This window comes from Bipolaris oryzae (assembly GCF_000523455.1).
Source record: "Bipolaris oryzae ATCC 44560 unplaced genomic scaffold scaffold_24, whole genome shotgun sequence".
NCBI lineage: Eukaryota > Fungi > Ascomycota > Dothideomycetes > Pleosporales > Pleosporaceae > Bipolaris > Bipolaris oryzae.
Genome location: NW_006911300.1, coordinates 57,268 through 83,531, shown reverse-complemented (window position 1 = coordinate 83,531; position 26,264 = coordinate 57,268). Strand labels below are relative to the sequence as shown.

The window sequence follows — 26,264 nt, the reverse complement described above, 5'->3', positions numbered from 1 at the left end:
TGACAAGATTCAAATGACAAGAGAGTGAAAGATGGTGCAGAATTGAAGGTAATAAGGAGTTCGGGGTCAGAGGAAGGCAGTGCCTCAGATGGCGCAACCTTAGGACAATCCGCCGCGTCATCGTCACGTGCGACACCAATGGACCCTGACCACCTTTTGTCAGAGTGTCGCACCCTTCGTGAAACACCTGCTGAAGCAGCCAGCGAAACACCTATCAACGTGCCTGAACATGCCAATATATTTAAAGCAGAATCTCTTACTCTATCATCTTTGCGCAATTTGCACGCCTCGAAGTGCTATACGTGGGGCAGTTTTGCTACGCCGTCGTCTTGTTTTCGGACGTTCTGCGGCGAATGGAAGGCCTCGTGCCCAGTCCAGCCCAGCGCCACACGCTCTCCCCCAACCCGATGCGCTAACGGAAGCGGGGATCATCGTATCCCGGAGCGGTACATGTGGCAAATGCACAACACCAGAAGCAAGCAGGCCACTGCTTTTTTGTACTCGTTGATATCGAGATCCGCTCAACAGTTGCACATGTAACCCATCCAAGCAACAATCAATTCCATTTCTCGACTTTGAACATCCGCAGCTCTCCGGTCATGATGCTTGTGTAACCTCATCTCGTGGCGCTGTGTACAACCGTCCCGGCAATGCACCCACGCCAATCGGTACAAGGTCCTGTTAAAGCTGACATCCGTATCTCTGCCGTTAAGCATATTCATCTCGTTGTCCGCTACACACAGGTAGTCAGCCTTTATCTCTCTCAAAGCTTAATCACATCTGTCGGACCGACGCGCAAGACAAACGGCCGTTTAACCTGCAAAACCTGCCAAGCCAAGGCTGGCTATTAACAGACTTGCCGCCGCATTATTATTATCCCGTTGAAACGCCCCCAGAAATACTCACTGTGGGGTTTGGGCCGTGGTTACAACCATTGTTGTTTTTTCCTATGCCGATGAGACTGTTTCTGCGTGATCAGGCGAATAGTGCAACACATCAGCCATGTGTCTTTGCAAATCGGCGGTTCCGGATATTTACACAATCTTGTTGTTTGGTAGCGAGTAAAGTATAATTTTCTTGGGCAATTATGCAGTGGGGTGTTTCTTCCGTCAAACGAAGCATTTGGGCGATATGGGGCGTCGAACTGTTGGCACGGAGTCGGGGCGTTGGGTAGAGCGGACTTGACATAAAGTAGCAATGGATGAAGGTGAATTGTGTGAAATGTAGATAGCATGGTACTGGTGCAAGTGTGTATCTCTGCTTTTGAGGATTTGATCATGTGCTTGTACCGTAAGTACGCAACCAAACCCGATACTTCTTGTATCTAGAAAAAAGCACCGCACGATTCCCATTCAAGTCTTTTTGATCGACATTGCGCATTCTGCCACTATCAATCCCATTCAAAATCATCAAATAGGATTCAGCGGGCAAGAAACCCACAGGTACATATTTCCTCTACGCAGCCACTACACATTGACTCCGTTCACACTATCTTATAGAAACCAATATCATACACATATATATTCAAACTCGCCCAGCAAACACGCCATGGTATCTTTCGCTCGTAAAAAACAACAAAAAAAGCCGCTACAATCAGAAAATAAAATAAAAAACATCAAAAAAAGAGGGTGATTGAACTATCCAAGCACTCCCCCATGCCATGCCAACCTCGCAATGCAAAAAAATCACATCATCGTCGTCATCGTAAATCTTTCTCTTCCTCGACCCTGGATTCTCTCACAACACCCCTCTCACATCCGACTAACCTGCACCGGCACCCCAGGATGCATATTAAGCAGATACTGCGGCCCAGGCATCGTGCCGCCCCCATACAGGGAGCGACTCCCATTCCTCTGATGCTGCGCACCGCTCATATCCGCATTCCCATACGGCGGCGGGTACGGCGGCGGGGGCTGATTCCCAAATCCACCCGCGCTAGGAATACTCCTGCACTCGTCCATCTTAGCGAGCATGATAGCGTCGTCGTTGGACCCGCGGTTGAGCGCGCGCGCATGCGCGGAGCCCCGTCTGTGGATGCAGGTGTGCATGAGGATCAGGAACATGAAGATGCCGAGGGAGAGGGCGGTGTAGACGAGAATGATGGGGCGGGTTTGCGAGGAGAGTTGCAGGCCCAGACCGCCGGTTAGGACGAGCAGGACGAAGGAGGTGGAGGTGAGGGGGGTGTGGAGGCTGCGGAGGCGGGCGTTGATGTGGTTGACGGCGGGGAGGAGCGACATTAAGAGCATAGGGAGGATGGCGACTAGTGCGAAGATTTGGTGGGGGGTGTTGAAGGCTTTGGACTATTGGTGATGGTTAGTATGTTTGTGTACGAAGGAGCAAATGGGGGAAAAGTGACTTACGCGGTTGTATTGTCCGCTGACGACGCCGCCCAGAACAAAGCTGACAACTAGGAAGACCAGGATGATTGCGCTGAACATCACGTGTATCTTAATGTTCTTGAATACAGCCACAGCAATCAGGTTCAATGGCCAGAGGATAAAGAGTGCAAGGCAGCCCATGATGGCGTGAGCGAGGTTTGCGCGGTCGTGATCGCGGGTCATTTCTCCCTGCATCTCGACGCCGTTTCGTGCGTTGCTCTTTGCGGGCACGCCTCCAGGACCATTGGCAGCGCGCAGGTTCATGGTGAAGGAGCCATAGCCAAAATGGCGTGCGAGGTTTGCTGATCGTGAGTTGGACATTAGATTATCGCCATTACCGAAGGCGTAAATCATGGGCTGAGCCTCTGCATTTGTGTCCATGTAGTTGCGGCAGTTGCCGCAGCGTGCCCTGAGGATGAGCATTGAGTCGTTGATAGTGGTACCGGGTAGGATGGAGAGGTCAATTGAAGAGTTGAAAGTAGGTTCCGCGGCTTTGGAGCCAATGCGTGGGGAGACAGTGACGTCTGGTTTGACGTTAGTATGGCTTGTTTTATTTCCCTTGGATTGGAAGTTTGAGTATCCAAGCAGAGTAAGAGAAAACATACTGTCACCCTTGCTGTTGGGATACACGACGAACATCAGACTCCCTTGCATCTTGGGACCAAACCCAACACCGACCCACGAATATGCCGGGCTAGCGAAATAGATAAAGACATCGTCAGAGTCGTCCGCAACATTGACTGAAAACTGGGTTTCTGTGTGGTCAAAGTAAAATGTGGATGCTGCAGTTATGTTGGAAGTTGTGCTTTGCGCCGTTGCAATTTGCAAGAAGACTATGCGAACAAGTTAGTAAACCCCTTTGTAAGATTCAATACGTCATCCCATTCCTCTAGTAGTATAATATTACACATCTTGACTAGAGTAGAGACTAAATACTTACATTCTAGCAGCGCAAGTATCACACCCATTATCTCTCGTCGCGAACTCATCATAGCGCCCGCAACCCAGAGTAATGTGCGACAAAAAAGATGTTCTTCTCTCAAGAACCAGGGGCGTGCGCGCAAAAGATATGCCTCTGTAAAAGAAAGTTGCAGGAACCCAGGAACCAGGCTGGAGGCAAGAAGTACGTAGCTGGCGCACGGAGAGCTGACAACGAAGACGTAAACCAGAAAAGAAGGAAAAAAAACAAAGATGATATCCCGTCAGAAGCAAGTGGTGGAGAACGAAACGGGGGGGGGTCCAGCCAAAAACAAGAACTAGGCTTCGTATTGACAGGAAAAAGCAAAAAATCGACTCGTGCAAAAGACTTCGGCTTCGCTTTCGCTCCGTACGTACGGCTTCTGCAATAAAAAGGAGGGAGAAGAGGGAGCAGGAACAACGATGTCGACGCTGTGCAATGTAAACTTTGAAAAAAAAATAAAGTAGTAGTAGTAGGAGTAGGAGTAGGAGTAGTAGTATCCTTTAATCAAGCCACCACGACGTCAATGTCAAAGTTCGGAAAAGGAAACAAAAACGAGAAAGAGGCAGAAGAGAGGGGGTGGCGGGATACACGAATAACCTTATACAAAGGGCATGCAGCGAGGAGATTATGTGGGTGAGGTACCACAACATTCTTACTACATACAGCACACAGGCACGCGCGGCGGAACCAAACAGGACAAAAATTTCATCTTCCGAACCCACCACATGGTTCAATTCCCGGAAGGAGGGGCCAACAACAAGATGCAGCACACACACACCTTCTCGCACCCTGAAACGCGGGTCCAGAGCCAGTCGCAATGCACGCATGGCCAACGAATGCAGTGTAGAGGTGATCAAGACGGCATCCCCAGCCTAGTCAGGATGCCTGCATGGTGTCAAACGAGGGAGTCGAGGGGCGTTTACAGCCTTGTATTGGATGGACGGGCGGATAGGTCGGGGATGTGCGCGGGCGCTTAAGGGCAGTGGGGAACGGGTAAGTAGGCAGATTACGCTGGGCATTGGTTGTACTGTGTGTGTGTGTGTGTGTGTGAGTGTGCCTCGGGATTTTTCCTTTACTAAAAAAAAAAGTGGGCAATGCGGTACCGTGTTGCGTTGGTTGCTGCTTTGTTGCTGTGCTGCGAAGCGCCGCCCGTGGAATGGGGATGAGGCAAAGGGGCGGGGGCGGCTTCATGCGACTGGTTGGTTGGCTGCCTTTGGGGCCTGGGTGTTGGGGAAGAGACAGGACAGGACAGGACAGGACAAGACAAGACAATGATACGCGTGTGTATTTTTAGCAGCACGGCGAGGGCGGCATGATGATGCATGGACTACGACGACGAATAGAGGTGCAGTGGCCGTGAGTGGAATACTAGCCACTCGAGTTGATGATGGCTTTGCGACAGACAAGCCACGCACACGGTCTTTTGTGTTCAATGAACTTGTGGTCTAATCGTGCGCGCCAGCCCCTTGCCGCTCGCTGCATCCAGCACTGCCACTTGCCCCTCCACCAAAAAAGCAAGCCGCCCGCCAAATAGCCAGAACCCCCCCACATCCTACCGTATTGGCAATCATGGCCTTCTATTCATAGTACCTTCACACGGCACTGCACACAGATTTACATACGTGCTAACGCCAACAAGTCGTGAATTCGTTCAAAGCAGAAATAGAATTATGTACCTCTGTACCCGATTCATTCATCCATGCTCATAAACCCTAGTGCCCCGCGCCAGAATTGAAACCCCATCGTCATCGTCATCATCGTCCCAAAGAAAACACGAAACCTCTCTTCCTTCTCCACCCCGGGTATGCTCGTCATAATCATCAAGTCATTAGTCCCATACAGGCTATATCCTCGTTGCAGACTGTAGAAATCTTGTAAGTCGTTCCGCGTCACAGTGACACTCTTCCCACCAAAGCGTGCTGGAGCGTCCGGGTCCTGTGTCGGCAACCCAGAGACACTGCAACAACGCCTTGGTCGAGTGACTAGTCCACTCGCCGAGACAAGTAGACTGCATTGTCATGGACCCAAATACTGGCTTAAGACTAGTAGTCTTCAACCCGCAGATCCGGCAAGCGAAGAAAATCATGCAAATAACTGCTCTCACACCCACCCTCTAGTGGTATCGGCTGCGGCGGCTGTCAAAGTGTAAATCAGTTTCGTAGTACCGCTCGTCGTAGCCCGATGTCGGCCTAGAGCTGTGGATCGATTTGCGCTCAATTTCAATCTCCCGGATGCGGCTCTTGCGCTTGCGGCGGATTTCATCCGAGAGCTCGACCAGGTGCAACACATCCTCCTGTGTGGCGTTAGCAACCTGCCATCTCACCGACTTGTTCCATAACTTACGTATCTGAGATACTCCATCACGTAGAAGAAGTCGTCTGTTTCCTCGCACGCGTAGCCCATCGAGTCGATGGCTTCCCTGATGACCAAATCCTTGGTGATTTCGGTCCACATGTCCTTCTTGCGTTGCTTGACGGCGCCCTGGTTATCACGGTCAGTAGCGTCATCTTGGTTGATGGGAGGGTCTGAATGACATACATGCTGGTGGTTGAGGTTGATATCAATGTCAAGCTCCTCGAAGGCGCTCCTTCCGCGTCCACGGCTGTGGCTTCTAGACATGTGTTAGCAGATGTGTATGGTATCCAGACAGCATACATACTCTCTGCGGTTGATCTCAATCTCGAGGGTCTCATTTACTGGTGGGGGAGGAGACGGAGGCGCCGGTGGTGGAGGAGGTGTTGGGGAGCGTGCTCTAACGACGCCTGCAAGACAGTCAGCACCAAGTGTGGACCTCGTAGGCGTACCAACTTACCGTGATCAATGTGCCTGTGGTGGGTGATGATCTCCTGAATAATTGGAGGGCGGATTTCTGGTTCTGGAGCTGGCGGCGGAGGTGGGGGAGGAGGAGATGGAGAAGGCGAAGGGGTAGGAGCGCGCTCTTCCTTGCGTCTGATGATGATCTCGTCTCTTATGACTTCGCGGTTGTTCTGGGGCGGGGATTCTGCGCGGGGGCGACGGATAACAAACTCCTCGCGCTCGCGAGCAACCAGCTCGCCGCGGTTGCGTGCTGGGGGTGGAAGACTCCTTTCGCGGCCCCGGATTGTCAAGGAACTCCGTTCTCTGCTGGTGTCTCTACCATCACGGCTGAATTCTCGGCGGTTTGCACGAATCTCAAAGTTGCCATCTTTTTCCTGGAAGCGGATAGAGCCTCGCTCAGCAGACACGTCGCGGCCATGGCGACTGATCTCGCTGCGAGAAGCGCGGATGTCGATGTCGTCGCTAGTGCGGCCTCGGAAACGGATTTCGTCATCATCCACCTGACGTGGGGCAGGTCGGCTGACGGATCGGACCGGGGGCCCATCACCACGGCGGAAGACAATGTCATCACGCTCGGGGGGTCCGCGCGACTGCTCGCGGCGTCGGATTGTGATGTCGTCGCGCTCAACCTCGCGCACTGACGAGGCTGGAGGTGGGGGGCGGCTCCGAGTCGAGCGTACGTCATCGTCAAAACCACGAGCACTGCGGGGTCCGGATCTGGAGAAGCTGTCGTCGTCGCGGCCTCGCATTACCAGCGGACCAGCGGTTGGGCGATTGTAGTCGTCGCGCAGGAAATCAGGCATGCTGCGGCGGGGATCACCGCCTACACCACTGCGGCGCAACTCGAAGTCGAGCTCCTCATAGTTGCGGTCACTGCGGTTGCCGTTGCGGTAGAAGTCGCGCTCTCGCTCTTCATAGAGCTCTGCGGTGGGGTAGCGTCGCGACATTGCGCCGGTGAGCAGCAAGCAAGCGACCTGAGGGGAGGAGCAGAGAGGGGGAGGGGGAGGGGGAGGGGGAGTAAGTAGTCAAAGTAATAGCAGTGGTGGTGAGTGTTGAGTGTGGCTATGGCGGGGTGGTGAGCCACTCTCTCTCTCTCTCTCTCTTTCTCTCTTTCTCTCTTTCTCTCTTTCTCAGGCGCGACTGAGTGCGGATGAGCTGGGAAAAGGAGACTGGGGCAGGTGGGAAGAAAAGAAGAGGGCGGGCAGGGTAATGAAGAATAGGCTGTGCCGTGGCCTGACGTTATCGACAAGACGGGCCCAGTTGGAGTGCGTGGTGGGCATGCATGTAGTGGGGTGGGTAACAAGACCAAGGTCGGGCGCGCGCTCAGAATGCCCATGACGTAACGTCCACGCTACGCCAAACCACCCTCCCTGATCACCAGGATGCATCCTGCCCTTTGTGCCCAATCGCGGCGGCAGACGCTGCCCTTTTGGCCCAGCTCGCAGCAGCCCGCCCGCCATGTGCACTGCCGGCTGGAAGGGCCTCGCCGGCGAGGTTGAGGGTGAGGGTGAGCAGAAGAGTTTTTGCTGAGGCCACGCCGTGCTGTCTGAGACGGCGCCTGTCAGGTGTCGTCAGTCACGCTCAGCCCAGCCAGCACAAGCACCAGCACAAATGCAAAGAAGGGCTGCCACCACTACTTCCAGTCGGTACCGCGCGTTCGCACTACACCGAACCAGCCATGTCCCACACGTCCGGACACATGTCAGGCACCTGGAGCCGCTGCCCCCAGTCGCTACCTGATGTCGAACGACGGCCCCAGGAACACCACCTCGATCCAAACCCAGGCCCAACTTGAAGCGGCCCGATCGACACGCCCCAGGCCTCGACCCTCTCAGCTCTGTGTCTGTCCTCGCTGAATCCTCCGCCCGGTGAGATCTTCGTGCCCAACAGCGAGCCTGCGACGGCATCTCCGCGTCGACCCGCATGTCCCGCGTCGAGCATTTCCTGGTCTCGACGTCAAGGGCCCAGCTGCAAGCACCTTCTCTACCATTCTACTGTCGACGTACGCATTCTACACCAAACCATATGCATGGCATTAATCCCTCGCTGATATTGCCCCGGCCCAACTAACATGCTGACATGTGCACTTGGCTTTGCCCTGGCCCCTGTCCTATCCGGCATTGTATGCGGGATGACGTTATGCGGACACGAATTCCCCTCGGACTGCTCTTGCGCCGTCCAGGCTGGTTTTCAACAAGATACTTGCTTGTCATCCTGTCTACCATAAAAGTCAGGTTTATTATCAGTATACATACTATAATTCAAACATACCACATCATTTCCATTGCTGCATGTGTCGGTCATGGCGCCCATGGTTGGAATGGCACGCCTAGGAAGTTTCTAGAGCACGACCCGCTTCCCACAGCCAGAAATGCGTCTAGCGACAAGCGACCATCCCCATACGCTGTTGCGCCAAAGATGCAATCCAGGTGTTCGCACGACTGCCGCATGTGCATGCTAGTGTTTGCTAATCAAACCAGTCAAATACATATCATCAGCTCACTCGTGCCGTACATCCAGACCTAGACCCCATCGTCGCTGACGCCAGAAATCTTTTGCACGCAGCACTACAATCCATGTCTCATTGCCTGCGATGCTCTACACACAACTGACATGGGGGTGGCCACACGCAAACATTTGTTGATAAGTATGCTTGACATGCCCACCTTGCATCCTTTGGCCAATTCCGTAGCCACCCGGATGTCTGTGCCGGTTTGCCTTCCAGAGCAATACTCATCGTCCGAGAATGGCCTTTCGGGATCTGAGAGCCTGAACGTTTGAAGTCCTCTATGCTCCCATTAATTCTCTTTTCAATACTCCCCAGTGTGTTCAAGCAAGAGACGGGCAACTGGTTCCGGTGATAGAGCTTTCTAGGGGGCATCAAGCTGTACTGAACCCCGTTTCGTTTGTCCCTCCACGCTGCTTGTCAACTACCTTACCATCACCCATCTTGATTACGACACTGATTTTGAAGTCTGACTTTGCGGCATATTCCTACTTCATAATGTTCGTATCACAAAATTCTCCACAAAGTCAGTCACCCCATGCTTCGTACAGCTGTTGTATTCGCATGTCTCGCATGTTGTCTCGCATGTCACGTGACGCGCTTTGTTTGCTGCGACAACGCTGCGCCTTCCTAGTCTACGGACGAGGTCATGGCAAACAACACTCCACAGCTGTTTACATTCCAGAGCCAGCGAAAGTGAGCACCATCAACCCCAAACAGCTTCAATTACCGTGTATCGCCGTCTTGTTCAACACAGTCCTTGGCTTCTCCATACAGCCAGGCAGTTGCTAGACAAACATGGTACGCCGCTCTGGGAAAAGGTCAAACCGTGTCAGCCACTCGGGAAGTCGCAGCACGGCTTCTTCCAGAAGTCCCAACATAAATTCTGGCAATGTCTATGCAAGCCTGGGCGAAATGGCAGGGAGTGGTGAGTTTGTTCTCTTTCAAACAACACCAGAAACGCATGCCAGTTGTCGTATTCCCGCTGCTTCTAACCCAAAAGTTTACCTCGATTTTCAGCATCTTACAACTGGGAGAACCGTGCTGATCATATGTTAGAAGCGGAAATGGACTCTCCCTTCCTCCCAGAGAGCTGTCTGCTCGACGAGAACATTCCCATGTCTGGCACAGCCCGTAACAACAACGAGATTTACGAATATTTCGAGCGCGCTAAGAAGCCAGTTATCGGTGGGGCATGGCTCCAGCAACCTGAGATTCCAAACCCTTCAGAAGTCCTACGTGACACGTCCGGCTTCATCAACAGCGAATCACTCATCGAATTAGACGACCACGTTCGCCCACACAAGGTGGAGGGTGCATACGACGACAAAGAAGACTACTTGAGAACTTTGTATGAGCTCCTGCGCGAAGACACTATTCGTCCTCTGCGAGAGGCTATTGATGAGGTCCGTGCCGAGCCTTTCAAAGACGAAGCAGAGTATCAGAACCAAAGCATCGGCATCTATGACCCCGTCTACATCAAGTCGCTTGTACTCTCACCCAGAGGCCTGGCGACAAGAGTTGCATTCTCACTCGGACGGGCCAAGAAGCATGTCAGGTGAGTTGCGGTACGACCAGAGTGTATTCACAGCTAACATACTATAGATGGGGGCAGTCGAAGCGGCTCATCACTGGATCACTTGTCGCATTATCGTCCACAGATGATGCCTTCAAGACACAGTGTGTTCTTGCCATTGTCGCAGCCCGCCCCATCAGTGCATTGGAACAAAACCCGCCCACGATCGACTTGTTCTTTGCTCGACCCGAAGAGCAAGAAATTGATCCCATGCGCAAATGGATCATGGTAGAGTCTAGAGCCAGCTTCTTCGAGGCAAACAGGCATACGCTGTTGGCTTTGCAGCAACTGATGAGGGAGCCATTCATGCTATCAAAGTACCTTGTATACGCTCAGAAGGAGGTGGACCCTCCGGCGTACATCCAACACAACCCGTACACGAATCTCATCTCTCTTGTCAGCATGGAGGATGCTGAGGACTATAAGAATGTCAATGTACTCCAGAATTGGCCTGCAGCGTCTTCTCATTCCCTTGACGAATCGCAGAGCAGAGCACTGAAGCGTATGCTCACAAGCGAGTTGGCTATCGTACAAGGCCCTCCTGGTACAGGAAAAACGTTTGTATCTGTTGTCGCTCTGCAAATCGCTCGCGATAATTTGCGCAAGAAAGACGCACCTATCATTGTGACTGCGCAGACGAATCACGCTCTCGACCAACTATTACGACATACATCTGTATTCGAACCAAACTACATTCGGCTAGGAGGAAGGAGCAAGGACAACGATATAAAGAAGCAGACACTGTTCGAAGTCAAATCAAGGACACCACAGCAAAAAGGGACTGGTAGCGGTATCAAGAAGAAAGCGTCCGGCAAGATCAAAAGCTTGGCAACTGAATGCCAGAAATTGCTCGCTCCTATTGAAGCCAACAAAGGGCTGTTTGATCACGATTTACTCTTAAAGTTTGGGTTAATCACTCAGAAGCAGGCAGAATCACTGGAGATGGACTCACAAGACGCCATAGGGATCTCGCCATCCAACCATCCAGGCATTCTGATGGAACAATGGCTTGGTAGATGTCTTACGTTATGCGACAGACCAACTCTCCCTGAGGATCTCAACTGGGGCTATGAAGAAGAGGATTTTGAAGTCGAGCAATTGCAGGAACTTGAGGCAGAAGCGGTAGCACAGGATGATGACGATATCGAAGCTCTTCGCGGACCTGTCATTGAAATCAGCGATAACTTCAAGGGCACTGGTAACTATTTGAGTAATGATGACATTCGGGACATCTTGCACAAGACGAATGATCTTTACACGATCTGTACGGCTAACCGAGGTGCGATCTACAACTTTTTCAAGCGGGAAGTGAAGCGAACAATTGCAACAGAAATCCGCAAGATTGCAAAGACCTACCATGACAATGTTGTACAACGCAAGATCGGAGTGTTCGAAGAGAACGCACGTATTCTGCGCGGTGCACGTATTATTGGATGCACAACTACAGGACTCGCAAAGTACCGGGCTCTTCTATCCAGCCTTCATCCGCGCTTGTGTATCGTAGAAGAGGCAGCCGAGACTCTCGAGGCACCTGTGACTGCAGCCTGCTTCCCTAGCCTCGAGCACCTAATCTTGGTTGGCGATCACCAGCAGCTTCGTCCTCACACTCAGGTACGGGCCTTTGAAGACGAGCCATACTTCTTAAACTTGTCGCTCTTCGAGCGCCTAGTTCGGAACAATGTTGCGTTCGACACGTTGACGCGACAGCGTCGCATGATACCAGAAATACGACGTCTCTTATGTCCAATCTACCAAGACAAGCTCAAAGATCACCCCAATGTGGAAAACACTGGCCATCGTCCACCAGTTGAAGGAATGGGCGGAAACAACAGTTTTTTCTTCTGTCATGAATGGCCAGAGTCGCGCGACGCTTATATGTCTTCATTGAATGGACGAGAAGCGGACATGGTGGTGCAATTTCTCGATTACTTGGTTCTCAATGGCGTTGATGCCTCCAAGATCACAATTTTGACGTTCTACAACGGCCAAAGAAGGCAGGTAACTCAACTTATAAGAACGCACCCAAATCTGGGAATTTATCGAGGTATCCAAGTCGTCACTGTCGATAGCTACCAAGGCGAGGAGAACGATATTGTCCTACTCTCCCTGGTTCGCTCCAACAAGAAGAATTCCATTGGCTTTCTCAGCTCCGAAAATCGCGCATGCGTGGCATTGTCACGAGCAAAACGAGGGTTTTACATTTTCGGGAATGCAGAGCTTCTGGCTAGCCAAAGCAGTATATGGGGCAGCGTGGTCGAAATCATGTTCAAGAACAAGAAGCCAAAGGTCAAGGCTGGCCAGGAGCGGCGAGTGGGGTACCATCTCCCACTTGTATGCAGCAACCATGGGCGTAAGATGTGGTGTGAAGACCCTAGTGATTTTGAGCTCATCAAGGGCGGTTGTGACGTCAAATGCGACGGGGTATTGCCTTGTGGACACCGTTGTCCGTACACGTGTCACCCGTAGGTGTCCTTCCTGCGATATCTCTAATATCCAAACTAATCTCTGCCAGCTTCGAGCACGACAGAATCAACTGTACACAAAAGTGTGCTAGGCGTGTAGAGAGATGTGGCCACCCCTGTGTTGGTACGGTTGAAATCTTTTCGAGTGCATGTAAGACGCCTTTACTAACGTTCTACAGCTGAGTGCTGCGATCCATGCAGGTGCCATATGTGTGAACGTCGAAGCGATGGTATCAAGCCTGTCTTGAAAGTGGGACCGAGAGGAACTGTTTCCATTAGCGGACCGCGCTCCAACATGAAGAACTTGAGCCTCGAAACCAAACTTGACGTTCCTAAAAATTCTAATGAGGGAACGGCTTCCTCCACCACGCGCTCGGGAATGACCCAACTGCGACGAGGTGCTACGGAGCAATGGGATGCTTACGCATATGGCGGCGGTGTTGAAGATGACGACCTGAGAGTCCGCGCGCAGATAAGGCAAGAAGAGGCTGAGTACCTCAAACGTATTCAGACATGTACTTCAAAGCCTATGCAGCCTTCCGTTGGCAACCGACTCATCTCGACTTCATCAGTTAAGGCAGGGAGTGTTGAGACAGACACCGACTTGCTCATTGACTTTGATGCTGAGGCGCAGATTCAACCAGGGCAGGATCAGCCGAGAGGCGATTATGCGAGTATTGCAGCACAGAGTGCTAGTCAGACTCCGTATACGAACCTGCTTGACTAAGAGAGGGGGCAGCTGTGACAAGGAAATCGGGGGTCGGGAGTTTTGTCAAAGCTGTAGCAGAAGGGTTGTCATGTTTCAATGTGTTTTAGCATAAATGTCAAGTCTTTGGGCAGGTTTCTCTGAGGTGGTTTGGTGCAGATGGATGTATTATATTAGTGAGGTTTCGGGTAGAGGCTCTATGCCTGGGTATCTATCTCCATGCTTGGACGTGTGTATTTCAGTCACCCTTTCAGTGGAGTAGGCTCAGCCACTTGTGTCTGCATCCATTTTGACCTCGAAGATCTGTCCTGCCAATTTTGCAACATGATCCCCAAGTCCAGCCAACCCGGCCTTGATGTCGTCGATTGTTTGGGGCGCCAGGTTGCCCTTGCGCGAGTAAAAGTCTATGCCTGCAGGCGTAAACAAAGTCTTGGCAAAGTAGGTAACGACCCAGCTGTTGCCGGTGTCTTGCTCGTCGCCATAGCCTAGTATCTCCCATTTGCTTGTCGCAATCACCAGCCATCCCTTGCCACGCCAGTTGTAACCCAGACTAGCGATGCCGCCTGCTGCCCCTCCCTCTGCATCGGCTGGTGGTGCAGTGTTGGGCACATCAAAGGGCTTATCGAGGCCACGCACCGTCTTGAGCGCATCCGAATTCAGACCCTGGTACGTGACCACATCGTCAATCTGCGGCGGTGTGCTGGATGTAACAGGCGTGTATGTGATGCGGACGTTGCGGTTTTTCTTCCACATGGGCAGTGTAGAGTGCGTCACATTCCACGAGCCTGACAGCCACGACAACTGGGGCGGTGAGATTGAAATGGAGGATTCGGTCGCGGAGAGCGAAGACGGCGCACGGAGGGTCACCATAGCGAGTGCCGTACAATACAAATGGCTGGAGGTGGTTGTTGTGGTGACGTTATGGAGTCGTCGTGGGGCAGCGGGCGATTGGACTGTGGAGGACAAGGACGCGTGGAAACTGGAGAATATAGTGGAGATGGAGGCTGAATGCTATTGACGATCCGTTGCTAAGAGGTTGGTAGGACAACGGTTGTTTTTCCAGCCTACTCGTACGTGGCGGAGGCTCAGAGATCAGCCTAGACCACGGACAGCTGAGATGATTTGGCACGAAGCCATGATACAAACTTCGCTGCTGTCGCCGGTAGATGTACTACTACCTTGAATTAAAGTTATGATGCGGAACCCCAAGTATCAGTATCTCACTCACGGCAACGGGGACAGGGTGACAGGGCGGAAGATCGACGGTGCCGGGAGACAAGGTTGCCGAATGCACGAGTCACGGCACTCGGCACTGCAGCGCGCGCCACTCCAACAATAGACGGCTGCCATTATCCCCCCCACTGTCTTTGACACCACCACCAGCCTTGCGCCACGCACACGTAACGCTCTTGGCTATTTCAGCCTTTTTTTTCTCTTTCTCTCTGAACGACAATATTCCGCCTTCCAAGTTGAGAAAGCCGCATGTGGGAACATGCCAAAAATTTCAGTCACAAGACAGTATGCAGCAGCGTTCGTTTCGGTGGCGTTTGAGCATCAGCGCCCTTTCGAATGGCCCGGCGCTGACGACGCATGAAACCGCTTCGCACTCGCGGCCTTTGTAGGCTGTGCAGGCAGCTTCGAGGGACCGAACGTCTTGTCAAAGCCTAGTGAGGCTCCACTAATGCATGTCTTTCTCTACGATTAGTCGAGGCTCCAACGGCGCCACTCTTTTTTCTCCTCGTACCCGAGTGCTCAGCTGTTTCCATAATTATTGCATGTGGCCTTGGGTGGCTGGGCTGAGACGAGCTACGTAACGTTGTAGTGGTCAACGTTACCCCAGCTTCCTTTGACATATAATCCATTAACGCCTTTTGAACTTTCTTCTTTCAACGATATCTACATACAAGGCTTTTTTTTTCTGCACAGCTAACGGATAGACGGTTTATTTGGTTCGGACATTTACGACTTACGAATATCCGATTGACAACGAACAATACTACGACCTCCAATTATTTGAGCTGGGCTCTACGTAAGATTTGGAACACACCTGTACACAACAACCATCATGTTCTCAAGAAGCATATTACTGCAGGCCTCGGCCATGCTGTCCATCCTCTACACATCGGCCTCTGCCCAGAACGCCTGCAACAACTCGCCCGACCTATGCAGTCGGCCATATAACAATATCACCTTCCTCGGCGCACACGACTCACCTTTCCTCCGAAACGAGGAGACATCCTTTTCCACGTCAGGAAATCAATACTACAACACGACTGTTCAGCTTGACGCTGGCGTACGGTTACTTAGCGCCCAACTTCACAAGTCCAACGACACTGGCTTGGCACAATGGCATCTCTGCCACAGCAGCTGCAACCTGCTCGACGCTGGCACTCTTGAAGATTGGCTCGGCGAGATCAAAACTTGGATGGACGCCAACCCAAACGACGTTGTAACCGTCCTCCTCGTAAACTCCGACGGCGCCTCCACCTCTGACCTAGGCACAATATTCAGCTCCTCGGGCATCGACAAGCTGGCCTACACCCCACCCTCTACCTCCGTTCTCCCCCAGACCTGGCCCACCCTCGACGCCCTCATCGGCAACAACACGCGCCTTATGACCTTCGTCGCCTCGCTCTCCGAAGGCGCCTCAACACAATACCCCTACCTCATGGACGAATTCACCTTCATCTTCGAAAACGACTTTGAAAACGTCGACCCCTCCAACTACTCCTGCACCCCCAATCGCCCCACGGGTCTCGGGTCCCCCGATGCAGCAGCCCAGTCCGGTCGCATGTTCCTCCAAAACCACTTTTTGTACCAGAACCAAATCTTCGGAATCCAGTCGCCTAACGAGACGTATGCGAATGTTACGAATGGGGCGACGGGCTTTGGGGCTTTGGGCGTGGCGCTGGATGAGTGCACCGGTGTGTATGGGAAGCCTGCGAATTTCGTCCTTGTTGACTTTTTCAACATGGGCCCTGCGATTGATAATGTTGATCGTGCGAACGGGGTTGTGGGTTCGATTGTTGGCAGGAAGAGTGTGAGTGATGAGGCGTTGGTGCAGAGTACGGGATCTGGGGTTATGGAGAGGGGGAATTTGTTGGCAGTTGTGTTGGCGGTCGCTGTTGCTGTTGCGTTTGCGGGATGATCATCTTTTCATCTTTTTTTTGGGGGGTTGGGGTTTCCACGAGATTTTAAACTGCATGGCGATGGCGTTTATTACACTAGGTTTTATCTCTGTCCTATGCGACATCGAGTTTGGGGCGTTGCTTGCTTGCTTGCTTTAAGCACGTGAGACTTATGTCTTGCGGATACATAGTATAGCTCTGGGTCGGACACCATGGTGATGAATTAAGATGCTACGATTGTTCAATACTGTATCAAATCTTATTTGCTATCCCGTAAAATAGTGACTATTATCCAACTTCCCTCTTCACTCTTCAAACGGCGTAAACCTCTCAAGTACACCTTCCGCGTCCCTCAATTCCCTCACCAGCACCTCCCGATGACCCTCACTCCTAACCCTGATTTCACATTCAAACTGCCGAGGTCTGATGTTAAAGCCCTCCGTGTAATTGAAAATGTCATATCGCACACCCGGTTTAGGCAGGATATCAAACGCCCAAAGTATCTTAGCCAAGGCAGCAAAGAGGCTATTTTCCGCCAAATGAGCCCCAGGGCAGATTCTCCGGCCCCAGCCAAACGACGAGTGACCTGACTTTGCAGGATGCGGCTTCCCGGAAACATGTGTGGGGTCTATTGCGCGCTGGGCAAGTGCCTCGTCGAGGAAACGGGTGGGGTCAAAGTGGTGAGGGTTTGCATAGTACTCTTCGTTCAAATTAATAGCCCACGAATTGCCGATGACGGTGGTGCCGGACGGAATGTAGTGTCCGTTGTAGTAATCGTCCTCTGTGGAGGCGTGCGGTGTGCCACCGAGGACCGCGACGGGACGCCAGCGTAAGACTTCTTTGACTAGAGCACGGATGTAGGGGAGATGTGCTTCGTCTTCGAATGTTGGGGTACGGTTGGAACCGATGACTTCATCCAGTTCCTTGTGAGCTGCGTATAGGGTTTCCGGGTGTGTGATGAGAGCAAGAAAAGCAGTGCAGAGGGTCGAAGCTGTCGTGTCGGATCCAGCACCGAATAGGGATGCTGGGATGTAGGAAAAGTCACGGTCTGAAAGTGAGATATCCTCTTGCTTGCGAAGTTCCAAGAGCAGCTTGCACAGCGAGTCTGGGATGTCTTTGCCTTGACTCTTTGCCTTGGCAAGATCAGAGCGCACTGTTTCGACTAATGCCATGTTTGCGGCTGCTTCTTCTCGCCCCCGGCTCTTTATATCTGCTTTCCAAGGCGCCAACACATCGGGAATGTGTTTCAAAATGGGAAACGACTCGACGAGGTACTTTCCAGGCACATTGAGCGATGCAGCGACGTGCATGAATTGGAAGCGCTGGTGGATGACGCGGGCGTTGAGCGAATCAATACGGTGCCCGTATGCAACACAGAAGACGATGCTGGAAGTAAAACGCTCAAGCAATTTCTCCCAACTTGCAGGTCTTTCTAATAGTTGGGAGCAAAGCCGTGATGCCTCTGCCGTTTGCACAGGTTTGTATAACCTTAACGCTTTGGGTGTTAAAGCCTGGTGAAGGAGCTTCCTTCGCACACTCCATTCCTTGCCGTAAGGCTGCACCAGTATGCTTGCATTGTCCCACAGTATCTCGCCCATAGCCACCATGCGAGGTCGAGATGAATATTTGGCGCTCCGTTTCTCCATTAGCTCCACGGCAATGTCCGGGTCTGATATCACGATTGTGGGTTTACGACCGATCCATATGGTAAACATCGGGCCGTAAATCTTCGACCAGTCCTGGAACTGGATCCATGGCTTCGATTTGGGGAGTTGCAGCTTGTTGCCTAAGAAAGGAAGAGGCGTTGGGCCTGGAGGCATCCGCAACCATATCCATACGTCATGGAGCAGCGCTACAAGAGGTACCGCGACTATGAGAGAGAGCCATAGATAAGGCGGTGGGTGGACGAGCGCGTCTAGTGCCATGTCGGTTCAGTGTTACGAATAGCATGAAGACGCTGCAGCAGAATATTTGTGAGCTTGAGATGCACTTACATTGTCGAAGCCAAGTAGTACTAAAATACCCAATGTCACGCTCGGCAGTTGTACATGCTCGCTTCTTTCGTTCCGCGATGCATGGCGGGGAATGCGGGGTGTTGGTCGTTCCTCTGTACTATCTCCGAGCGAACCCCACTACTACAACCAGCATGGTCTCTTTTTCTTGTATGATTGGTCTCTATGTGAAGTTCTCAGAAATCCAAAAAGAGCATCAAAGTATAGCAATCAAAGAAACAAAAATCAGATTTGATATTTTCGTACAACCCAAAAAAACATACAACAGCGGGGATTCGCCAGTGGTCACCCACCTGACTACTGATCCGCCGGTCAAAGGCTTAACGTACGGAGATCCAACGAGAGCCAGTGTTACACTCTGCCGATGGTCGTATGTGAAAGAATGCGCAAGATTGGAATTTATCACCTGTTGTTGTTGTTGTTGTTGTTGTTGTGGATTGTTGATAGATTGAAGTCGATGCTACCCGCAGCTTGCGCACTGATTTGCGGTGAGTCCATCCCAGCTATTATGCAAGAATATACCGCACTCTACACAGTAAGCAAAAAGATGACGACTGCAAGAGTATACGTGTCTGTGTGTGATGCGATCCATATGTGACAGTTTTGGTGGCTCCTAATCAGGATAATTACTGCAAATTGGTGGAGGTGATAGTAATACCGAGCACGCCCGTGTAGGCAGGGAATATACGAGGCATCCCCGGTTCTTATGTACCGAATGTTTGGGGAACTCAGCTCGGCTTGACTCTGGCAACAGATCAGTGGGTATCTGCAAGCATGCTGTTGTGCATATCACCTAGAGTGGTAATTGACGTGGTACTTCCTGGTTTAGGCTTGTATCTCGCTCCAGTTGGTACTCATCAGTTGGCAGTCCCCAGCACCCGGCGCTATCCTCGGCTGGTTGGGCGAACAGAGCGACGACTGGGTTGGATGGCGACAACTCATGTGATTACGACCAAGTTTCAGGAAGCCGGTTGGGGGCGTCTTAGTTGGCACCTAGGAATGATATGTAGATCGTCGAAGAACGATTGAGAGCTTCCAGAATGTCAGTTCGTCCAGAATAATGACGGGCCTGCGTACCGGTGCGGCAGGGATACATAGGATTTCGCCACCCATGCTGTTTACTTGCTACGAAGGAATCATAATGACTGACAGTAAGGGACCGGGATCATGGCTAAGTAAGCTTGCGACTATTGGCGATAGAGAAAAGTCCAAAAGCGTAGCTTTTCTGGCCATCGACAATCGCCACGTGTTCTGGCAACATCCCTCGAAGGCGCATGGTATCGCTATGAAGTCTGCAATCAGGAAACGTAGTCTAGTATATGGTAGCCACATTCTTGCTATGGTGTAGCCTAATTTCTCAAGTTTCACTTAGTAGTATAAAAGTGCGCACACGCCTCAATATTGGACAATTGTTTTGGTCCCCATATTAACTTTACTTGACTGCAGACTTCTGCGTACCACCAGCGCATGTAGGTAGGCATCACAGCTGATCTATTAGACATTTTCCAATAGAATAGAGCCACCCTCTACGAATTCCAAGCTCACAAGTGTAGCCTAGCTTCTCCACAAAGCCGCTACGAGCTAGTCGCCAGCATTGCACACATGGCAATCAGTCACACATTCCGTGGCAGATGTTGTTTAACAATAGTCGTACGCCACAAACTTAGCCTGGTGGCGTTGATTGACGGATTGTTATCCGGCGGATAGTCTTTCCGCCAGAAACACGAAGGCCAGCTGCTTGCGAACGCTGGGCTGACTCTAGGCCCGTGTTGCGATGGAAAAGCAAGGCTCGGGTACATAAGTAAGTCATTATTTCAATACCAAGAAGTCAAGAAGCTTAAAGAGCCCCACTCCAAGGGTAAGGCCATGAGCTGATCATGATGCCAGATTGCCGTCGCTCCATGCCCTCGTGTGGGTCTTGGTTGGGGTCTGGTGAGCACGACGAATGTGAGCACACCATGCTGTTGTTTTTATCTATACATGATTACCTGTAAGCAGCATGTCTATGCTTGGATAGTTGCCATCAGTCATGTTGAGCAATGCTGTTGGCTTCCGCCTGAAGATCTAAAGTCAAGAGGGATAACCCAGTAGGTCTGGCACCAAGGGATAGTGGCAAACAAAGGAGTCCGTCACTATTGCGTTGTCATGGATAAAGTGTTAAAGACTAGCAACAATGATCGTAGTCTAGTGGTCGAATTTTGTTTTTCGCCATTGCTCGATATTTTACTTACATGATGCCAACACTTGTAAAATGAGCTTGTGCTTTTCAAAGGAATGTGGCAAATGATAGGTTGATTGGACCTTGTCGTCTGCATGGCACCAGGAAAGCGGGCGGTAAGCCTGGTGCATGGCGCCTGGAGTATGCAGTGGAGAAGTGGCACGGTAGAGGATACTGGTTGGGGCAAAGCTGCTCATCTGTCACTTATGCCTCCCTGTCAGATGATAACGAGTACATACTCAACAAGGGCGTTCCGTCTCAGCGGGTCAGCCTCTGGTGCAGATTTGGGAGGCTTACTTGGCATCTAACGGTACCAAGCCATGAGACTCTTGCTCGGATAAATCAGAGCGTCCTCAGGCTGCGGCCCCGCTGGTCCATAGGTTGATTAGGCCAAGGCCGTCCAAGAGTTGGCGTGTATTGGCAGACAGCGTACAGCCGGTCAAGCATACGGGCTTTCTTGGATGCGTTAGCTTTCGCCGCGCTGAGCTGACCTCCAACGGTGCATTCGCAATTTGCATCGACACAAGACTCGTCGGACGTCAAGATTGAAGTCGAGGACAATGCGGCTAACAAACCAAAGGACGCGGGGTGTGCGGCAGTTAGCGATGCTGTAAGTAGATTGTCCGACCCCACACAATGCCTCGCTTCCCCAGAAAACAATTAACTTAAATCCAACAGCTCGGCGCCCGGGTTCAGCCTCGACCTAAGTAATCTATCAGCATGAACATGCACGGCTGGTCGCCTCGCAGAATTTCCGAGTCGAGCTACGGCGTTGAACGATGCGGCGGCCATGTGCAGGAGACAGTTGGTGTTGTCGGCTGCAGCCCGGCGAGCTGGGCTTGGCCAAGCCAGCATCACGGCGACCCAAGCTTTGCCCCAACCCACCACACCACCGTCAGAAGAGCATGGCCGCCTATTGCTATTCAGGTGCTCGTCTTGCCAAATGATTCATAATTACCAACAATAGCCGCCTGGGCTTGCCTGAGGCTGTCCATGGAATCGAAACTAGATAGCAGTTCGTGCCTCATGGTATCCACTGGCCCTTGGTCTCCGAGCTCCAGATTCCGCCTTCGGGGTGCAGGCCCATTTATCCATCTTGGCAGCTCGTGACATTTCCGCAACCAGAAGAGCTTGTCGCCAGACAACAATGTGGTTGGCTCCCCTCAGACTCGAGGCAACCAGGGAAGAGGTGAGCGGCGGATGCTAAGCAAAATTATCCGCGGGACGAGTCGCCTGTTGTCTTCACCACCTAGCTCTACCCATCCAAGACTCGGCATGATAAGCCTCTGGCCTGGCCAAGCCCAGCATGGGTGGAACAACGAAACAAGGCAAAATGCCCATTTCCATCTTGCCGCTGCCGCAGAGCCTTCGCATGTGATTTGCCGTGGGGAAAAGTCCTCATCGCTTGCGGCAGACCAAGCCCACCGTCTCTTGCGATTCTGAAGCATCGACTGACGATCGACTTTGCCTCGTCTGTCGTGTACACGGCAAGTAATAGCAACCGTCACAGCGGGCCATTTCGCCCTCCAACTCGCACTTCTCTGATCGTCGAATCGAAGCACTTTACCTGGGCCAAGTACGGCTTGGTGTCCTTGCATCAATTCTTGTGTCTCCATACTTACTACTATTTGGCCCATGCAAGTATCGACTTAGCCGCCCTGGCACGTTGTGGCCTTCTCGAACGCCTCCAGACACCCCATGGGGCCACCCCATTTGGCAGGGGACGTTAGAAACACTAACATCAAGCCAACAACTAGCGTCCAAAGGAAGGACCTACACACAGCTTCTCGGCTACGGCGCTGCGGCCCTCGTGCCCACGGCTGGCTCAATCCAGCTTTCTTGGTACAATCTTACTGGCGCTCTCCACACTTGCTGTCAAGCACCCGTCCTGCACACTGCGGCATCCATGTCCGTCGAACCGCCAGGGATAATCTCCATGTCCTAGTCTAGTCGTCCCGTCCCCACTCCCGGGATCGCCTCTGGTACTCACGCGTCAGATATAAGTACTCTACTCGTCGCCCCATGGCCATTCTGATCGTTCCTCACGGCCATCTGCAAACCCGGTGTGCGACCCTCCTTCGTTACCTTCGGCCTTCTTGACTCTTCGTCGTCTCAACTCGTCGTTTGCCCAACATGGTCGGCATGGGACTGAGCGCCCCCAAGGGCAACAGCAATGTCCGCGAGGATGCACCTCAGTTCGAAAAGGTCATCTGGTACAAGCATCCCAACATGCGCAAACTCTTCTGGCACAGCTCAGTTCTTTGCATTGCCTCTGCCACTACTGGTTATGATGGGTGAGTAAAATTCAGCTTGGCAATGTATGCTTTCGCTAATCCTTAAATCCTAGTATGATGATGAACTCTTCGCAGCAGATGAACAAGTGGACCGATTACTTTGATAACCCTAGCGGTAACCGCCTTGGTATAATGAACAACATGTACAACATTGGTTCCATCGTCAGTTTTTTCCTGGTCCCTTACCTTACCCAATGGACCGGGCGTAAAATCCCAATTGCTGTCGGCTGCTCCATCATGATTGCTGGTGCTCTCGTCTCAACTTTCTCAACCAGCTGGCAACTCTACATGGCCGGTCGTTTTATCCTCGGTTTCGGTAACTCGTTTGCTCAGATGTGCTCGCCTATTCTTCTCACCGAGATCTGCCATCCCCAACATCGTGGTATCTTTACTGCTGTCTACAACTGCCTCTGGAACTTGGGTGCTCTCTTTGTTGCATGGATTGCGTGGGGCACATCCCAAGCCGACAACAACTGGTCCTGGCGCTCTATTACCCTTCTTCAGGGTCTCCCATCGTTTCTCCAGCTCATGTTCATCTGGTGGGTTCCTGAAAGTAAGTAACGTGGACACGAATATCCATTTGCAAATCAAGCTAACGTTGAGACCAAGGCCCACGTTGGTTGATCTCTAAGGAACGCTACGAGGAGGCGCTGGACACTCTTGCATACTACCATGCTGAGGGTGACCGTGATAATGTGACCGTCAACTTTGAATACACCGAGATGAGGGAAGCCATCCGAATGGAGGCCGATGCCAAAACCAACTCCAGATATATTGACTTCTTGAAGACCAAGGGTAACAGATGGAGATTGGCCATTCTCATCTCCCTTGGTATCATTTCCCAGTACTCTGGTAACGCCCTTTTCTCCAACTACATCAACTTGGTCTACACTGGTGCCGGAATTACTAGCCAGGATCAGAAGATGGCCGTAAGTTTAGCTACGATTCTTATCAAAAAGGCCTCTACTAACCCATGACATAGTTGACCGGTGGTGAACGTATCTTGTCTCTCGTCGTATCCACATATGCAGCTACCTTGATTGACAAGGTCGGACGTCGTCCCCTCTTCCTCGGCGCAACCACTGGCATGATGTTGTCGTTCGTTTGCTGGACCATCACCTGCGCCGTTTACGAGAACTCCGGCGAGACAAACAAGGGTGCTGGATACGCACAAATTCCCTTTGTGTGGCTCTTTGGTGTATGCTATGCCTTTGCCTGGTCTGGTTTGCTTGTCGCCTACGCTCTCGAGATTCTGCCCTACGCCCTCCGTGCCAAGGGCCTTATGATTATGAACATTACCGTCCAGGCTATCCTCGCCGTCGGCGGTCAGACCAACCCCGTCGCTTGGGATAACCTCCCTAAGCACTGGAATCTGGCACTTTTCTACACTTTGTGGATCTTCGTCGAGCTCGTCTTCGTCTACTTTGTCTACCCAGAAACCAAGGTATGTATACGCATCTTTCGCCACATGAACCCGTTGCTGATTATGTGCTTCAGGGACCCACTCTTGAGGAAATCTCGCGCATCTTTGACGGCGATGATGCTGTTCCCCACGTTGACATGCACGCCATCGAAAAGGGCGTCCACAGCGAGCACCTTGACAACCTCGGCTCCGAGAAGACTCCTCATGTCGAGCAAGTTCGTGTTTAAGGGGTGCTAGCTACCCCTCGCCCTACAGTCTAGTTGTTGTAGTGATTGTAGGGATACAGTTTAGTATTGCAAGAAGTTGCTTCTCAGAGCTACATAGCTTTGATTACTATTACATACTCTTGCTTCATATGATTAGTACTGCACAAAGTGATATCCGTAATGCATCAATCTTTCATTTATGAATAAAGGCTCAAATACGTGTAATCGATCGTGACGAAATTGCTCGATTCCCCATGAATAGTGAGTAGCCTGTCCAAACTCGATTTCTATTCAGACGAACGACAAAGATTTTGAGTATTTTACAAGATATTGTGTTCGAGGTTTTGGAAATCATCTTTACATGTTCTGCGGGCCGCATTAATTGTTTCAAGCAGCGCATAAAGTTTCCATATTATACCGATAATAATCACATACCAGAGATTTAGCCAATAGAGCTCCAAGACATAATGCACGTCTCTAAATCTGCCATGTTCGCGAATGACTCTGCGAACTCGGTTTGTCGCGAGTTATTCAAATAGAACCGGTAAGAACGATAGTGGGCGAGTAGACTCACGACTCAGGTTAGGGTTACGATCTCACGTCAGAATACCCAAGCTTCCCATCCGTATATGTGCGTAGTTGTCTAGTTCCGTGCATGTATAAATATATATAACAGGTATTATATCTCTCTACGCCTTAACTGCCACGATCACCATGTTTTGTTTTCTATCGAAGAATTGCTCAAAACCGCTTAAATTTGAATTTCGTCAATCAAAATGAGATTCGTTTCCCTTTCCCTTACGCTTGCGTTCGCAAGCATAGTCTTTACCACCTCTAGCCAGCCAATCAACTCATCCAGTATTGCCGCAATACGAACTCACAATCGCAAACCCATTTTCATATTTGAACTTCTGACTAACTCTTCTTTCCAAAGGACAACAGCTGTAATAGCCCAATAAGGCGTTTACTTTGTTAATGCCTTATTACATGCATACCGTACTTACAGCACCACGCCTGAGCCGCTCAAGCCGGTCGAGACACACGATGCATCGGAAACGTCAGATATAACCTTCAGAATCATTAAACTTCTGAACTGTGACGACATTTGCCACATAAGTTATCGTGGTGAGGACGGGACATGCCGTTAGTCGTTCACAAGTATGCTGCTTCAGATATGTATCACTGACCGACTTAAGTCCATAGAGAACTATGCCGAACAATACAAGATTTAGTCTGCTAGTTTGCATGTAGCTTTTTCCAAAGAAGTTGTTCACATTAGCATTTGTGCACTCTAGTCAATAAATACATAACATTTTCGCCCATGTATGGTTTTGTAGCGCTTTTGCGCCAAAGTATATTATGGAAGCAGTGATCAAACTCTTTAACGCATAAGCAGTTTGTTAATTAAAAGATATTAGGCATGTTCATTTTCAAGAGTAATCACCCACCTCTGGGCTCGAAAAAGATGATATTCAATCGCATTCTAGCAAGTGCAGCGAAAAGAAAATATGAGAGAGAAAGTCATGAGCTATATGAACGAAGTGCTGAGGTAATGATTGCCATTATCTTCTTGTTAT

General features: G+C 51.2%; 11 protein-coding genes across 11 annotated transcripts; 5 read left to right on the top strand and 6 right to left on the bottom strand.

Moving 5' to 3' along the window:
• Positions 1-1,751: 1,751 nt before the first annotated feature.
• On the bottom strand, positions 1,752-3,346 carry COCMIDRAFT_2759 (iron reductase domain protein; the record flags this gene model as incomplete). The annotated part of the gene is made up of 4 exons (XM_007686913.1): positions 1,752-2,300; positions 2,361-2,902; positions 2,984-3,211; positions 3,319-3,346. The coding sequence occupies 4 exons, from the start codon at positions 3,344-3,346 to the stop codon at positions 1,752-1,754; spliced, it is 1,347 nt and encodes a 448-aa protein (XP_007685103.1).
• Positions 3,347-5,182: 1,836 nt separating this feature from the next.
• Positions 5,183-5,353, bottom strand: COCMIDRAFT_87522 (uncharacterized protein; the record flags this gene model as incomplete). The annotated part of the gene is made up of 1 exon (XM_007686981.1): positions 5,183-5,353. The coding sequence occupies one exon, from the start codon at positions 5,351-5,353 to the stop codon at positions 5,183-5,185; it is 171 nt and encodes a 56-aa protein (XP_007685171.1).
• A 99-nt stretch (positions 5,354-5,452) lies between these two features.
• Positions 5,453-7,103, bottom strand: COCMIDRAFT_34190 (uncharacterized protein; the record flags this gene model as incomplete). The annotated part of the gene is made up of 5 exons (XM_007686952.1): positions 5,453-5,632; positions 5,683-5,820; positions 5,878-5,950; positions 5,999-6,101; positions 6,152-7,103. 5 exons carry the CDS (start codon positions 7,101-7,103, stop codon positions 5,453-5,455), a joined length of 1,446 nt encoding a protein of 481 aa, XP_007685142.1.
• A 624-nt stretch (positions 7,104-7,727) lies between these two features.
• On the bottom strand, positions 7,728-8,146 carry COCMIDRAFT_34189 (uncharacterized protein; the record flags this gene model as incomplete). Its single annotated transcript, XM_007686951.1, has 2 exons — positions 7,728-7,991; positions 8,045-8,146. 2 exons carry the CDS (start codon positions 8,144-8,146, stop codon positions 7,728-7,730), a joined length of 366 nt encoding a protein of 121 aa, XP_007685141.1.
• Positions 8,147-8,856: 710 nt separating this feature from the next.
• COCMIDRAFT_34188 (uncharacterized protein) lies at positions 8,857-9,296 on the top strand (the record flags this gene model as incomplete). Its single annotated transcript, XM_007686950.1, has 3 exons — positions 8,857-8,931; positions 8,981-9,162; positions 9,194-9,296. 3 exons carry the CDS (start codon positions 8,857-8,859, stop codon positions 9,294-9,296), a joined length of 360 nt encoding a protein of 119 aa, XP_007685140.1.
• Positions 9,297-9,460: 164 nt separating this feature from the next.
• COCMIDRAFT_87655 (uncharacterized protein) lies at positions 9,461-13,427 on the top strand (the record flags this gene model as incomplete). Its single annotated transcript, XM_007686980.1, has 5 exons — positions 9,461-9,590; positions 9,722-10,220; positions 10,268-12,700; positions 12,751-12,824; positions 12,880-13,427. The coding sequence occupies 5 exons, from the start codon at positions 9,461-9,463 to the stop codon at positions 13,425-13,427; spliced, it is 3,684 nt and encodes a 1,227-aa protein (XP_007685170.1).
• Positions 13,428-13,670: 243 nt separating this feature from the next.
• On the bottom strand, positions 13,671-14,276 carry COCMIDRAFT_2756 (uncharacterized protein; the record flags this gene model as incomplete). Its single annotated transcript, XM_007686912.1, has 1 exon — positions 13,671-14,276. The coding sequence occupies one exon, from the start codon at positions 14,274-14,276 to the stop codon at positions 13,671-13,673; it is 606 nt and encodes a 201-aa protein (XP_007685102.1).
• A 1,195-nt stretch (positions 14,277-15,471) lies between these two features.
• Positions 15,472-16,554, top strand: COCMIDRAFT_23861 (uncharacterized protein; the record flags this gene model as incomplete). Its single annotated transcript, XM_007686928.1, has 1 exon — positions 15,472-16,554. One exon carries the CDS (start codon positions 15,472-15,474, stop codon positions 16,552-16,554), a length of 1,083 nt encoding a protein of 360 aa, XP_007685118.1.
• Positions 16,555-16,839: 285 nt separating this feature from the next.
• On the bottom strand, positions 16,840-18,459 carry COCMIDRAFT_87634 (uncharacterized protein; the record flags this gene model as incomplete). The annotated part of the gene is made up of 1 exon (XM_007686979.1): positions 16,840-18,459. The coding sequence occupies one exon, from the start codon at positions 18,457-18,459 to the stop codon at positions 16,840-16,842; it is 1,620 nt and encodes a 539-aa protein (XP_007685169.1).
• A 1,988-nt stretch (positions 18,460-20,447) lies between these two features.
• COCMIDRAFT_34183 (uncharacterized protein) lies at positions 20,448-21,313 on the top strand (the record flags this gene model as incomplete). The annotated part of the gene is made up of 3 exons (XM_007686949.1): positions 20,448-20,461; positions 20,837-21,074; positions 21,113-21,313. 3 exons carry the CDS (start codon positions 20,448-20,450, stop codon positions 21,311-21,313), a joined length of 453 nt encoding a protein of 150 aa, XP_007685139.1.
• A 1,584-nt stretch (positions 21,314-22,897) lies between these two features.
• Positions 22,898-24,708, top strand: COCMIDRAFT_87536 (uncharacterized protein; the record flags this gene model as incomplete). Its single annotated transcript, XM_007686978.1, has 5 exons — positions 22,898-23,058; positions 23,112-23,611; positions 23,668-23,987; positions 24,041-24,502; positions 24,556-24,708. The coding sequence occupies 5 exons, from the start codon at positions 22,898-22,900 to the stop codon at positions 24,706-24,708; spliced, it is 1,596 nt and encodes a 531-aa protein (XP_007685168.1).
• Positions 24,709-26,264: the final 1,556 nt, after the last annotated feature.